This window comes from Protomyctophum parallelum (genome assembly GCF_964188405.1).
Source record: "Protomyctophum parallelum genome assembly, chromosome: 10".
NCBI classification, from domain to species: Eukaryota; Metazoa; Chordata; class Actinopteri; order Myctophiformes; family Myctophidae; genus Protomyctophum; species Protomyctophum parallelum.
The window spans coordinates 38,564,178-38,579,329 of record NC_139704.1 but is presented as its reverse complement, the minus strand read 5'-3'; the positions used below and the strand labels follow the sequence as shown (position 1 = coordinate 38,579,329).

The following is a 15,152-nucleotide window of genomic DNA, read 5'->3' as shown; positions in this document are numbered from 1 at the left end:
AACTTTAAACATAGGCAGTCTAGCCTGAAAGACGGCCGTAAATGGTCCGCGGTTAACCTGTTAATGCAGCAATACCTGTAAGAGAACTTCCTTCCTTGATCAATCGTTCAGTCTGAGACTAAAATGAAAACGATTGTTTAATTTGTGGAATGAAGTTATTTTGCACAAATCCTTGGGATATCATGTTGGAACTGCAGGAAGTAAAACAAAAGGCCTGTTTGCTATAACTTTATTGACTCCACCAGGCCAAAGGCATGGGGAGAGAGTATGTTTTGCACTCCGTCTGTCTGTCCATCCGTGTGTGTGTGTGTGTGTGTGTCCGTCCGTGCCAATCTCTAAGACAGTACACCTACAGATTTGGTTAAAACATCACGCAAATTGGCACACGGTCTCTATAGCCATTTAATGAAATGGGTCTTTCTCAGTGTCAAAGAAAATGCCGCGAATCATGAACACAACGTGTGATTTCCATGAAATTGTGCACGCACATTCCCACTAGGCAGAGGAAGAAATGCCACTTGAACATTTTCAACTCAACTGTTTTAACCCTTTAATTTACTACAGTACCATAAAGAGGTGGTGCGCCTCATGTCAGGGGAGTTCCGCCAGAGGATCGGAGAGCGCTACATCGCCTTCGCCCGTAAATGGATGACCTATGTCCTGACCAAGTGTGAGAGTGGACGGGGCACGAGACCCAGGTAAGACCATATTACCTCATAGACGTCAAGAAGAGGTCACGGAAGGCTGTGTTTTTATGACCGTCATAGTGATGTCTATCCCCCAGTTTGATATGTATTCGGCCAGTGGTTTTCAACCCTTTTCATATCGAGGTCCATTATTTATTTGGAATTTGAGGCACGGAACACCATTTGATTAGATTTAGCCTCTCGGACCCAAAACTAAAGAATATTTTGTTGCCGTTGGATGAGATTTTGTCCACAATTCCATGTTGTTGGCGCGAACGTTGATCAAAATAACAATTATTCCACATTCTCTGATTTTGTAGACTTTTTGTAAATTAATGAAGATATGAGCATACCTAACAATGGATGTTTTATCAAAAGTCCATAAAATTGAATTTTAATGGCTTCCTGAAAACGAAAACGTACTGCGTGATGACGTGTCGAGGCCCACATCGATAAAAGCCAATAAAAATGAAGCTCACCCGTTTGATTCCCCATATCTGCCATATCTGTCCAACACTGTCCAACACAGCTGCTACTGATTACAGAAATCCTCAATTTTTATCCCCATTCAAGATAACATCCAGACAGAAAGATAGATAGAAATAAATAAACCACATAGCAGTAAACTGGTACAGCTGGCCGACTAACAAACACACTCCATGGAGGATTGGCATAATCCGATTTGTGCCACTGCTAACATCTCTTCATTTACAGGTGGGCGACTCAGGGGTTTGATTTCCTTCAAGCCATCGAGCCTGGATTCATATCAGCATTGCCTGAGGATGACTTTCTGGTAAACTAGTTTTTTTTTGTCCCCCTCATGACTTGCAACCTACAAAATGCAACAGTTCACCATTAGAATCTCACAGATGTGTCACATTGGTTGATGGTGAACGTGTTTTTCTTTCTGCAGAATTTGCAAGCACTGATGAACGAGTGTATAGGACATGTGATCGGCAAGCCTCATAGTCCAGTCACTGGTCTGTACATAGGTAAGACACGCCTTCTCCATGAGAGCGCTTTGTTGCGTACGTATTACAATTTAGTAAATTAGTTAGCCCATTTAGGCCTGACGTCGAAATAAATAAAAAGTCTTCTGAAAGAATATATATTCAAAGATTTGTGCCACATTTTCAGGTAGCTATATAAACAGATGTTGAGTTTTAGAATGCATTGTCCCTTTTTAGATGTGCTGGTGACACATACATTCTCTTTCAGCCCCCAGGAATAGTCCTCGGCCTGTCAAGGTCCCCCGCTGCCATAGTGACCCTCCAAATCCCAATTTATTTATCCCCAACGCTGAAGGCTTCAGGTAGGACCACAATGTTTCTGTGTGCATAGTCTTTTCTTGCATGACTAATTGTCTCCACCTTTAATTAACTATCTATGGCTGGTGAGCTTGTGTGTTAATCTGAACTTCATAACATTTCTTTCTCTTGCTCTGTGTCTTTATGAGATTCTGTTGTTTGTGTCAGAAATAATATAATTATTATGTTTAAGTGCAAGTTCACACACACACACACACACACACACACACACACACACACACTCGTGAGTGCGTACGTGCGCCAACCCTCATCTCCCCAAGGCAGTTCCTCCAGTTTTTTTTTTTTTCAACACAGCTCTCGAAGTCTCCCCTGTGACCTTCGGACCCAGCTGTTCCCCAACGGTCCCCGCCCTGCCCCTCAGGGTCCAGGGGAACATGGCCACACCAAAGTACCCGGCACTGCCGGCAGCAATGATGTCAGGTTAGCTTTGCCCCACCCTGAGTCACCTGGTAGCAGCTATTGTCAGCACGGAGCCCCAGCTACACAGATCAAAAGATGCCCCTCTGTCACTCAATATGAAAGGGCTCCATGAGAGCTTTGAAATGGTCATTCCTGGACCACATCAGAAAAGCAGTCCCCTCCCCTCTCCTCCCCCCTCACATTTGGTTGCGAGGTCAATCTAGAAACCCTGGCGTCCCTATTTTGGCAAAATTCTTAAAAGAAATTATCTTTAGAGATGTTTCAATTTATTTAGTTTCATTTACTGCCAACAGCCCCATCTGGCGTCTGAATTGTGTACTCCGGGACCACCACTAGTTCGTTCTTTATGAGAGACCCTATTACTTAGAAAGCCGTTTCACTCGAAAACCGAGAATCAGGAATTGAATAATCCCTATGTAACGGGTCCCGCAAATGTTATTTAATTCACCCAAAACATACATCTTGTAACCGGCGATCATATAGTTTAGAGAAATGAGGCGCAAATCAAGCTTGTTTTGATCCAAAAAGAAGAATCCGAGATATTGCGAATTTGCTATTCTAAAAACTGCGTTCCCATAGACATTATTTTTATCGCACCGGAAACCAGAGGGTTACGAGCGCATAGAGAACACAGTTATGAATTGTAAAAAAACATATCACCCAACGTTAAGTAGGCTTAATTCAAGTGTATCCTTGCGAGACAAAGATAGAATCGGATCAACAGTACCTCATTGTAAGAGTGAGCTATGTATGGTATCCTGCGAATCAGTTCTGCCGTCATGCTATTGATTCACTGCTATTAGATTTTGGCTGGACATGTCTGCTTTTGAGATAACACGCTCTCTAAAAATCTAACATCTGTCCGTCAGCTGTGTTTGAATCTTTACAATGATGCATGCCAATAGACTCTATGCACAGCATCCATATTGGAATTCAATTGGACCTCTTCCTTACTTCCTTCACAGGTCATAATACTATTGAAGGCTCTGTTCCATTTAGCAGCACAGTGGTTCTCAAACCTTTATTTATTTCATGGACCCCCATAACTGAGAGTGTACAAATTGAACCCTTTCACACTCGTAAGGGGCCATTTGGACCCCCCTCAAGGAAACACCAGGGCGACCTTTACCACGCTTTGAGACCTACTGGTGTATCAAAGTGTTTGCAGTGAGCCAACATGCACGATATTAGCACCTTGACTCCAGAATGGCACAGAGCCTTAATTAGTATAATTGGTAAGACCTGTGAAGGAAGTAAGGAAAACCCTCTTCTTTCCAATATGGCTGCTGACCATAAAGCAAATTAGATGGTGATTCTTAAGGCCTATTCATAGTCTGGATTTTCGGTGGTAAGGTGACCACCGCTCCGGTGGTGAGCTGACCACCGGAGCTGAAATAACATTGAGCGGTGGTGAGTAAAAACAGAGAGAAGGGCTGGAGCGGTGGCGGTGGTTTGCTCTTCACCGCGGCTCGTGACGTCATGTTGTAGTTCGGTGGTCACCCCACCACCGTAAAACCAGACTATGTATGAGCCTTTAGTGTATGGGGACTTTGGAGAATGAACTAATTTCTATCATCGTATCTGAATTATAATTAGTTTGGTTAAATGTGGTTTTGCTGTGACACAACTCTAATTGTGGATTTTTAGTTGCCAATACACAGCTAGTGTCAGCAAATTCCGTCATTTTCAAGCACATCCTGAGAGCCATTCACATGTTGGTATAATCTATTAACTGTTTTCCATCTCAAAGTAACAAATATAGATTTCTTGTAGATTAAAGTATTTGTTTTAATTTAATACATTTCATATACAAACATGAACAAAATGCTCTTTCCACCAAGCTGAGCGTTATAGGCACCAATTCCACGTTAGACCTTTTTTAAATCATGTCAGATCAGGGGGTGTAGTACCATCTTATTACAGCAGGGACTTATAATAATATTCAATGGTTGGAGAACATGATGTTAATTGTTAACTGTCGTCCTGCAGGGGGTCCAGCTATCACGAGAACGACCGACTGTCATCGGTTGCGGCGGAGCTGCAGTTCAAATCCCTGAGTCGCCACTCCAGTCCCACAGAGGACAGAGAAGGTTGGTGGGGTGGGTGGGATTGGGGTGCAGCATGTTGTTTGGTTAATCGCGAAAGTAACTCATAGAATTAGCGCTCAGAAGATAATGTGCATCATCATTACGTTGCCTCAGGTTTATACTGGTGTCATCGTTTCACTGTACAGTCATTGTGACGCTTTGGTTGTGTTGCGTCTCCTCTCTTCAGAGCCATCCTATCCTAAAGTGGATCCCAGCAGTGCTGCCCGCCGAAGCTGGGAACTCCGTACCTTCATCAGCCAGTCAAAGGGTAGGAATGTGGACCTGTGGCGTACTGTCTGTCTGTCACACCGCTGATGTCACGCCTACCTAGTTGTGACGTCATCCCCTCCTTATATAAGGCATATTGCCAGCACCGTCTCTGCCGGTTATCATTTTCTATCTAGTCTGTTTGAGAATCTAAACTAAGCCTTTCAGTTTAAGTTTTATTAACTTGTCTGTAAAGGTAAAGATATAGCCAAGACCCAACTCCGGATTATACCAGCTGGTCAGCACCTCCGCTCCTGTGACAAAGAACCCTCTCCACCTTTACACCCTGTAGCTCCGAGATTAGTTCCCACTCAGCCGCGTACAGGCACAGGGCGAAACCGGTGAACATTCAGGGCTCGAAATAGCGACCATTTTGGTCGCAAATGCGCCTGAATTTTAATCTTTGCGACCTAAAAATATATTTGGGAGCACCAGTGCCACTACAAATAATTACTGCGGTGCGCCTGGCTACAACGATCGATTGTAGAAAAAAGGGCGCTCTCAGCCGCTCTCTGACATCCACTGCACTGCTCCTGTCTGCTAGCTGCACTAGCACTTGATGCTAACAAACCAACGTGTGGAGTGTGTAGTTGACTACTCTTTGACACAACAGTACGGGACAACGTTGAGCGCTGCATCGCTCACATTCCAGAGCGCCTCGGCTCGCAACTTCACCATATGTCAGAAAGTACATTATTTCAAGCGTTCAGATTCAGAAAAGACCGGAGCCTCTAGCTCCGGAGGTGGACCGGCTCAGCTGTGTGTGTGTGTGTGTGTGCATGCGTGTGTGCGCGCACAGCCGCACACGCATGCAAGAGAGAGAGGGAATGAGAGAGAGAGGAAGGGAGAGAGAATAGCAGACTTGTAAGTGTTTCTACATAGCAGCAGTATTGATCCTTTTACTTAAGTAAAACATTAGAGTAATTTATCCACCACTGATTAGAAGGGAGTAGTCATAGCTATAAATATAATGCTTTACATCGAAATTATTTTATATTAGAAATTCTAATATATGATCTAAATAGGCTATGAAGGTGAAAAACACAAAACAAAGAATAAGAAAACAAGTGATGTGACTGGCCGGAATCAGTGTAGACTAGAGGGTCCTCATCTGGAGATGTTTGATGCCTCTGTCTCTTTGAAGAGATGGATGAGGGACAGACACTACATTTTAAATTCTGCCATGCATTTTTATACTTTGGTCATTTCATGTTACTTGTAAACCACACATTATATTATTGTTTTTATGAATGTAAAAAATCGATTACATATTGGTGCTCCTTAGATTTTGGTGGGTACTCCTAATTATTTTCTGGTGCTCCTTCATTTTGAAATTGGTAGCACAAGCGCTACCAAGTAAAAAAGTTAATTTCGAGCCCTGACATTTGCCACAGTGCACAATTCTTCCCTTTTCAGTTTTTTGAAACAAGCATTTAAATTAGTCGGCCAGTTCCATGTTTTTTTTTTTTTAATCACTTTTTCACAGAAGCATTATTGAAATAGAGTTTGAAAAATAATAATTAACATTAACAGCTTCTCTTAAATAAACCCCACAAGTATAACAAAAGAGTAAACACATTGAATTTTCACCCCAAAGAAAAAGGACAACAGAAAACAAGACAAACAAACCTTAAATACAAGATTAGTAAAAGTTGAAAAATAAAAGGCAGACAAAAACAGACAAAACAACAGTACACAACATCCTATATAAAATAAAATAAAACATAGGTACATGATACATCCATAATCCAATCCAATACAATCCATACAATCCAATCACAGTATAAGCTACTTTTAAAACAAAAGTCCAGCAGACCTCACTCATCCCCAAGCAGAGACGGATTCAAATTCTGAATGAATTGAAAGAATGGACCCCATATCCTCCCAAACTTATCGGAAGAACCATTCAAGGAGTGTCTAATCTTCTCCAGTTTTACACAGTACAAGGTGTCCCTAAACCAATGAGTGTGAGAAGGGGAAGTGGGCAATTTCCAGTTGGTCAGAATTAGTCTCCCCCCTAACAAAGTGACAAAGGCCAAAACATCCCTCTCTGGTTTAGAGAGCGACGGTATTGAGGGAAAAACACCAAACAGGGCCCCCAAAGGTGTGGGCTCCACTCTTTAGCCAGTTCCATCATGTTTTTAAGACCTTCCGGAAGTCTTCCGTTGGTTTCCGGCAGGCTTACTCTGGAGCTGCTAAAAGGGTTTTTACCCTTATTGTTTACCCTAACATTTCAATGTTTATTTATTTAATCGGTCAGCTCATGCATAGGCATCAATTAATGTTCATGGGGTCCATAAAATTGTCACTACATACAATATAAAAACATCATAGAATACATAATGTGACATACAAAATAAGTACAAGATTCAAAGCAGAGAGTTCCAGGCTTTGATCCAGCGATTTCCCAGCTCTGGAGGAAGGGCAAAAACAATACATACATTGCCTTAAACCCCTCTAGACCTGTTCTGAGTTCTGACCTATATGCATTATCAGACACGCTAGCCGAGAGGAAACGGAGTGACAAATAAACCCTCTTGAATGGAAACGACGCTTATCTCCTAGCAACAACAGCCTGGTTAAAAACAACATCTATATGCCATTGTTTCTCAAAGTGGGGCCCGGGGACCCCCAGGGGTCCTTGGAGGAGGGTACTATTTAAAAATAAAACGTTGAACATTTATTAGGGCCGGGACATTGAATGTGTTAATTGAGATAAAATTAATTACAGAAGAATTTACGCATTTTAATCACGGCGGAACGTTGTCACTGGACAAGCCTTTTTGGGCGCATTTATTGGACCACCAAACTTTGGTGGTACAATGCGGAAGTGCAACCGAGCGCTCAATGTTAAAGCCCAGCTGCACAGGGTTTCCTCATCATGAATCCACGGGTCTGCCTGCAGTCCTTCCTATTACCACTAGGGCCCAGCGCTTCAACGTTGGAGTGCCTCACTGGCCCCTTGACTGCAGTGCAGTGTCGTCGTCAGACAATAACACCACCAGAGACAGACAGTCCACCAGACCGGGAGGGAAGCCGAGCTGAGGTCACTTTGCTTGTCCCCGTGGATGGGAAATTAGATTTAAAAGGCTATCCGATGATGGCGTGGATAAAAGCACAGTTGCGTGGAATTATGCAATAAAGAATTCGCATATTGCCGCAACACGTCAAGCCTCCTGTATCGGCTCGATCCGAAACATGTTGCATGCAGCATCAAGCTTAGCTAACGTCAACAGTTGCTCTGGTCCATAGCGTTAGGAGGAGTTCTATGGCACTTAGATCCTTTCCCCTCACACCCGCGGAAGTGCAGGCTGTGCAGCCCCTCGTTTTTAGCACAAAAATGTTGAAAGCCTACTTTCCTCCTTCTAACGCTATGTATGGATCAGTTATTCCAACTCCCAGTAGCAGTTCAAGGACCCACGCGCGCCCAGATGACATGGTTTCTAACTAAACGGTTATGGCCAATTAACTAAAACGTAAAATCTGTTATGGCTGTTATGTCTTCTGAAGCAACAGAGAGGTGTTTTCTAATGGTCATGTCACATGTGCTTGCTGCACCAAGCCCCCCCCAACCCTGTGGAATGCATTCCCCAAACTCTCAGAGACATGCCCCCGCTCCAAACCTTCAATATTGCTTTCCCCAGCTATCTCATTCGACTGTTTTAATTGATTTTATTTCTTAGTGGTTTTCCCCTAATGTTTTCTCATGTCCCCCTTGTAAAGCATCTTTGGGTACTCAGAAAAGCATATAAGAATATAAGTTATTAAATTTGAGATATTATTATTATTACTACAAAAACAATGTTTTATTGCTTAAACTTATGTATTCACTATTCATTGATTCACTCGTATACCAAAATCCATTTGAAAAAAATACTTCTCAATGTTCTCAGGTTCAAATATTGATATGCGATTAAAATGCGATTAATTGATTAATTAATTACAAATCATCTGATTAATTAGATTAATTTAATAATCAAGTCCCAGCCCTAATATTTATATTTTTTAAAGCAAACTTCTAACACAAATCTTCTCTTCTGACACAAAACATTTTCAGATGGGGGTCCGCAATGACAAATTCATATCAATGTACGGGTCTTTGACATGAAACAGTTTGACAACCACTGATCTATAGATCTTCTCTCCCTCGCCTCAGACACGGCGGCGCGTCAGAGTCCCATGGAGGCCGTCCGCAGGTCCATCCGCAGCTTCGAGGAGAAGCGCTACGCCGTCATGAAGCAGCGCAACATCATCGGCCAGGTGTGCCACACACCCAAGTCCTACGACAACGTCATGCACGTCGGCCTCCGGAAGGTCACCTTCAAGTGGCAGAGGGGCAACAAGATAGGTACGGTCAACTCAAAACCCCCTCCGATAGAATCTGTTCTTATTGTCCATCATAATGGTACAGTCTATTAACGTGTTCTCTTCATGGAAACAGGCGAGGGCCAGTATGGGAAGGTCTACACCTGTGTCAACGTCGACTCTGGAGAGCTGATGGCCATGAAAGAGGTACACTTGTAGCCCGCCAGTGTAGAGCCACAGGCCACATAGACGGCGTCTGTTGCGGATCCCAATTTTGGAGAGAATATTTAATTTATAATCAAACTGAACACAAATAATTTGAATTAAGTGTGTACTAGTCTATATAAAAAATATTTAGCTCTAATTTAGAGATGTGATAAAAACAGCAGATACCATTTCTGTATTTCGTTTTTCTTTCATAAATACAATACGTAACTTGTCTTGCGGCTTCCCTAACAGATCCGATTCCAGCCCAACGACCACAAAACAATCAAGGAGACCGCAGATGAACTGAAGATATTTGAAGGAATCAAACACCCAAACCTGGTCCGATACTTTGGCGTTGAGCTCCATCGGGTACGAGCAGCACATTTCCCCGTCAGATCAAGTACAATAGCTAGCTTGTAGATCGGCTATTTTCGGGTATTATTTTATGATTGGAGCATTTGAAGTGGTCAAACTAAGCGGTATGTTTTGAAGCATCTTTCATAAAATTGTCTCAGATACTTCATATAAAAGCAATGGTTAAAGCCTCAGTCAGTGACTTATTCACCTGGTTGACGGCAGGAACAATATTACGAAATCATAATAATAATCATATGTTACATTGTGTAATGTTAATTGTTTAGGGATCGACACTAGTGTGGGTGGGGGGGGCTCCTTTTCACACTGTGTTCACAAACACCAGCTTCGAATGCCACCAACCCAATGAACCCATAATCACCAGCAGGTTACTCATCAAGACCATGCAATGGAGAAAGTCGGCTCTACTGGCTGTGATTAAGAAACATGGAAGTGAAATTACTTCCGACTTACGTGGCCGGTTAAGACTCAGGTTAGGGTACTTAGGTGGCCGGTTAATACTGAGGTTAGGGTTCAATTTAGGGTTGGGGACTGGGGTTAGTAATAGTCGGACAGCGTGACCAACGCCAAATCAGACAATGGCTGCTGACAACAACAACAACGTCTCCGCTCCAGTAGAGCCTACTTGGCTCCATTATATGCTCTTGATAACACTCTCATCCGCTATCACAAATCTCACATTAGGACTTAGGTCATGCAAAACCTTTTTTCAGTCGCGAGATTTAATTTAGCTTTAATCCATGAGGTGGTTCTGACAGTACGTTCTTTGTCTCTCTGGGGCGCTGCTGCCCCACCCACCCACAGGAGGAGATGTACATCTTCATGGAGTACTGTGACGAGGGCACCCTGGAGGAGGTGTCCCGCCTGGGCCTTCAGGAGCACGTCATCCGGCTGTACAGCAAGCAGACCACCACCGCCATCAACGTCCTCCATGAGCACGGCATTGTGCACCGCGATATCAAGGGTCCGTAGTCCTCCCGTACCCCACATTCTCTCTCTCTCTCTCCTCCTCCTCATTCCTTAACCCATTTTGACCTGAGATCAGATTCTAAAAATTGTCTTCTACATCCTAACAGTTTTCTGAAAAAGCTATGTTTCTATGTCAGTCGTTCTTTTGATAAAAAAAAAATAGCAGACCTACAAGCTCGTAGCGCGCCACTCAGTGGCGCGCTATGAGCTTGTAGATCTGCTATTTTTCAGAATGCTTGAAACACCAAAAGGGGTTAATTAGTGGTGTGCATGGCACAACTACAAGTGGTCCGTGGGAAAATGTTGAAAAAATGTTTAATATATATAAACACATTGTACCTTTTTGTTGAATGTATCAAATCTATTTGATAATCTCAGTCAGTCCACCAGTGTTCCCGTTGACATTCACCGTCACACAAGTCTGTTTGAAGTGAATGTAACGTCTACTGCAACTTGTTAGTTATGGGATATTTAATATTAAATGATATTGCGATTATACCACAGTCACCCTTAAAAAAGGGACTTTGATGAAATAACCTAATTGAAAATAACTGTTTGCATGTCAACAGGAGCCAACATCTTTCTGACGTCGTCGGGTCTGATCAAATTAGGTGACTTTGGCTGCTCAGTTAAGCTGAAGAACAATGCCCATACCATGCCTGGAGAGGTCAACAGTACCCTGGGAACAGCAGGTAAAGAATGATCTAGTCTGTGTTTCACATACCACTACCACCACTAGGGGTCACTGTGGCTTGAGAATGACTGAAGATTCAATTTCTGTGGAATGTGTGGCCTTCAGGGTTTTTGGGGAAATGCTTGAAGGCTACTGCTAAGCTTTTGCTAACACCAAAGCAGGTGTTGGCACTTAAGTATTAAAGTAAATACTCAAGTATTCAGTAGTACTAACTTTGAAGTACATTTTCCGAAAACTTCACTAATAGGGCTTACGTGGTGGTTAATTCATAACATATTTTAGATTTGGGTCTCAAGACAAAAGGTGTCAAAAGTACAGTATTTCATGTCATCGGCTTTCAAAAGACAAAAACGGCAAATACTAATGCCAACTAAATGTACTCAGTTAATGTCCTCATTGTCACCATAGCTTTTAACCACTTTAACCATTATTTTAAACTTTAGCTATTTGTGAAAAATGGTGAAAAACGTGTGCAAATCTTTGACATTGACATTGACATGATTGTTTCAACGTTGTCCTGCTCAGCATACATGGCACCTGAAGTCATCACCAGAGCTAAGGGCGAGGGCCACGGCCGGGCCGCAGACATCTGGAGCCTGGGATGTGTCCTGATCGAGATGGTGACTGGAAAGGTGAGGGAACAACCCAGCTTCACTGCATAGAAAACTATATTCGTTTTGGAGGGATTACTTTTCCTCAGAATTGTTTTTATTGTGAAAAAAATAAGGTGTACTGTATATTTTATATATATAGAAAAATGTTTTTTGATTGGTGCAACCACTCCCTTACGGAGCTGTGTGGGTGGCTGGCTGGGTGGGTGTGTCTGAGCACGAAAACACCTGTGCACAACCTAACCTAACCACACGTACACACACGCACATTAACTGTATATATGGTGATTTCGGGTGTGCCAGTACAGTAGAGGGTACAGTATAGGGACCCCCACATGGTAACTGTCATTTCTCAACTATTTTGGACGCGGGCGGCTTGCCGGAATCGGGCTGGCACCCTGGGTGTGTTCCTGTGGGTCTGGAACGCCCCCCCCCCCCCCCCCCCCCCCCACACACACACACACACACACACACACGGAGTTGCACCACTCACTTCACACAGGTGTGAGTTTTTTTTTAAATAAATACTAATTTATAACAAATGTATCATCTTGGCACATGCGCTACCCCCACAGAGGCCCTGGCACGAGTATGAGCACAACTTCCAGATCATGTACAAGGTGGGCATGGGACACAAACCCCCCATCCCTGAGAAGCTGAGCACGGAGGGGAAGGACTTCCTGGGCCACTGTCTGGAGAGTGAACCCAAACGCCGCTGGACCGCTAGCATGCTGCTGGACCACCCGTTTGTCAAGGTGAGATGTCACCGCTGTAGTTAAACCAAGCTTTGTTAAGTCCGACATGACCCTGTAGGCCCGGGCCATCGATCCTGGCATTATCCCCCTGGGCACCAAAGGTTGTTGGCTGTGCACTGATTATTGTCTAAATGTCTACCTACACCTTACATTGGGTGAGACTGTGGTTAGTCCATAGACTGTAAAAAATATGGACAAAGCGTTCCCCGGGTCTAACATGAACGTAAAATGAAGCCTGTCAGTCCTTGAATTGTAAGTCGCCATCGACTTTATGGTATTTATTTTTATAAATGGGACCATAATTTTCCAAAAAGAATATTATGACATTAGAAATGAGACTTTAAACTAGTGACTGGAAGCAAAAAGTATTCATGACTATGTTTATTAAGGTAATACAGTCTAGGTGAAGTTGGGCCCAAATACATGGACTTCTATGGGGCTATGGGTTTTTTTGGGCCCAATGACAGCGCCACAACAGGCCATTATATGAACTTTCAGGAAATCCCGATTTCCTTGTGGCTTCACAAAATATCTGTCTGACTGCCCCCCTGGGTTAGTCACATTTTTATACCCCTAATTATTCTGAGGATGTCCGGAAAGCAGTTTGAAAACCACTGCTTACATGGATCCTATGCATGCCATCCCTATTTATTCTGGGGCAAACATTCAGCAAAAATAGAAGATCTATAACTCTCTCAACATGAGCTTGTAGATCATCTATTTTTGTTGAAGATTTTGGTGTGGAGCGGACCAAGTAAATGAGACGTGAATGGGTGCTACCTGCAATGCATCATCACGAACTGCTCTGCCTTGTCCCTCAACAGGTCTGTACAGATGAAGAGTGACCGGGACCTGCTCCGTGGCTTCTACGTTTACAAAACACTACTGGGCACGCTGTCGGCAAGAGGACAGCAAGCGACGGACACGAACAAGAGGTCGCTGAGGCTGCATGCACATGGAGCTAAACTGAGGAACTTAAAAGCCTGATTTAATGGAACTTAAAGGGCTGAAAACGGCTGATCTACAAGCTCACAGCGCGGCACGCGTCGCGAGCTTGTAGTCGGCCGTTTTCGGACCACAACCATGCATAAGTCAGGCTTTACCATGTTATCATTTCAGAGGACAACTGGACCTATTGGAGTAGAGGGTTGTGTCTATGCACACATACCCATTGGTCTGATAGGAGGGTGGGGGTGTACATATTGTAAGAATAGAATTGGCTTTGATCCTTGTATAAACAATATTGTAAATGTAAAAAATTATTCTAACCGCTTTTATTGTTATCACTGAAGACCTCTGGAAAGAAGCAATGAGGAATTTCCTTTTTTTCCCCCGTTTTCTTTCTTTTTTTTGTAAGAAATGAGGGCGGGGAGAGACAGCTATGGCACTTTTTAAAAAAACTGTAGAGAGCAGTTTATTGGGGTCCGGGGGAAAGGCTTTCATTTCAGCAGGCCTTCGAAAGAAAAAAAGACTTGACTTTTTGATGTGGTAAGACTCATTCAACTGATGTAGGACACTGTCGTACCTTTTTTTAAATGAAATGGAAACAATCCGAAAATGCAAATTTTCTCATTTGGCTGGAGTCTGCAGTAGGAAGAATTGTTTTATTATTATTTTGTATTTGCCTTGCCAAGAGTTAAATGTTAAGTTGGTATGTATTGAAGCGGTATCCAAGTCCCACAACGTGTATGCTGTGAGGAGCTTTGTTGATGTACCCGGAATGCACCCAGCCCAGAGGAGACTGGTCTGCTGCTCAACATTAAACAAACACACCAGAGACACTGACACACACACACCACAACTTCTGTTCCTCTGCTGCTTTTACAGTGTTTGCTATGTACAAACAATATTAAACATTTTGTAAGAAAAAGTTAAATGTGTATTCTTGATCACCATGACTGGACGATCAGTTGGTTACAAACATTAGCTGTCTTTAGGATGTAGCCCATTTGCCAGTTGGGACTGGAGAACTTTAGAATGAACTTTCAAATGGCACAGTGGGCATTTTTCCAGGTTTTCTATTAGGGATGCACCGGAAGGGACATTCTTGGCCAATACCGAATATAGGAAACAGTTGGCCCAATACCGAATATGATTAATATTGTATATCTTTTTTCCTACCACTGCTGTCAGGGCCGTACCTTAAAGCTACCTGATTTATGGCACAAGAAATGGTTATGGCAAAACTTAACTTAAAAAATAATCATAATAATTATGGGTCCATAAAACATTCAGCTCTTTTGAATGCATTAATTGCATACACTATTCGGTGATATATTTTCTGCCTATTCGGGCTGAAACCGAATAGGCCCAAAATGCATTTTTAGGCATTTTCAAAACAAAAATGTTTCGCAAATCATTGAATATATATTTCAGAGCGAACATCTTTAACGAAAATATTTGCTTCTGTAGTGTCCCTGGAACAACATATTTTGAGATGGGGGTCCG

At 42.9% G+C, this 15,152-nt stretch overlaps 1 protein-coding gene across 4 annotated transcripts in view; it reads left to right on the top strand.

The window, feature by feature from the left end:
* The window catches only part of map3k4 (mitogen-activated protein kinase kinase kinase 4), a 38,029-nt gene extending 23,464 nt beyond the window's left edge, over positions 1-14,565 (top strand). For 3 of the 4 annotated variants that reach the window (XM_083774169.1, XM_083774170.1, XM_083774168.1), the window contains exons 13-27: positions 565-698; positions 1,401-1,479; positions 1,600-1,678; positions 1,905-1,998; positions 2,309-2,434; positions 4,424-4,524; positions 4,709-4,789; positions 8,945-9,136; positions 9,230-9,300; positions 9,553-9,669; positions 10,480-10,639; positions 11,214-11,336; positions 11,864-11,970; positions 12,525-12,704; positions 13,529-14,565. In XM_083774169.1, the coding sequence (XP_083630295.1) occupies positions 565-698; positions 1,401-1,479; positions 1,600-1,678; positions 1,905-1,998; positions 2,309-2,434; positions 4,424-4,524; positions 4,709-4,789; positions 8,945-9,136; positions 9,230-9,300; positions 9,553-9,669; positions 10,480-10,639; positions 11,214-11,336; positions 11,864-11,970; positions 12,525-12,704; positions 13,529-13,549 (1,665 nt within the window). In that variant the 3' untranslated portion in view covers positions 13,550-14,565. The remainder of the gene's footprint in view (positions 1-564; positions 699-1,400; positions 1,480-1,599; positions 1,679-1,904; positions 1,999-2,308; positions 2,435-4,423; positions 4,525-4,708; positions 4,790-8,944; positions 9,137-9,229; positions 9,301-9,552; positions 9,670-10,479; positions 10,640-11,213; positions 11,337-11,863; positions 11,971-12,524; positions 12,705-13,528) is intronic. The other variant, XM_083774171.1, reaches the window with a different exon arrangement.
* Positions 14,566-15,152: the final 587 nt, after the last annotated feature.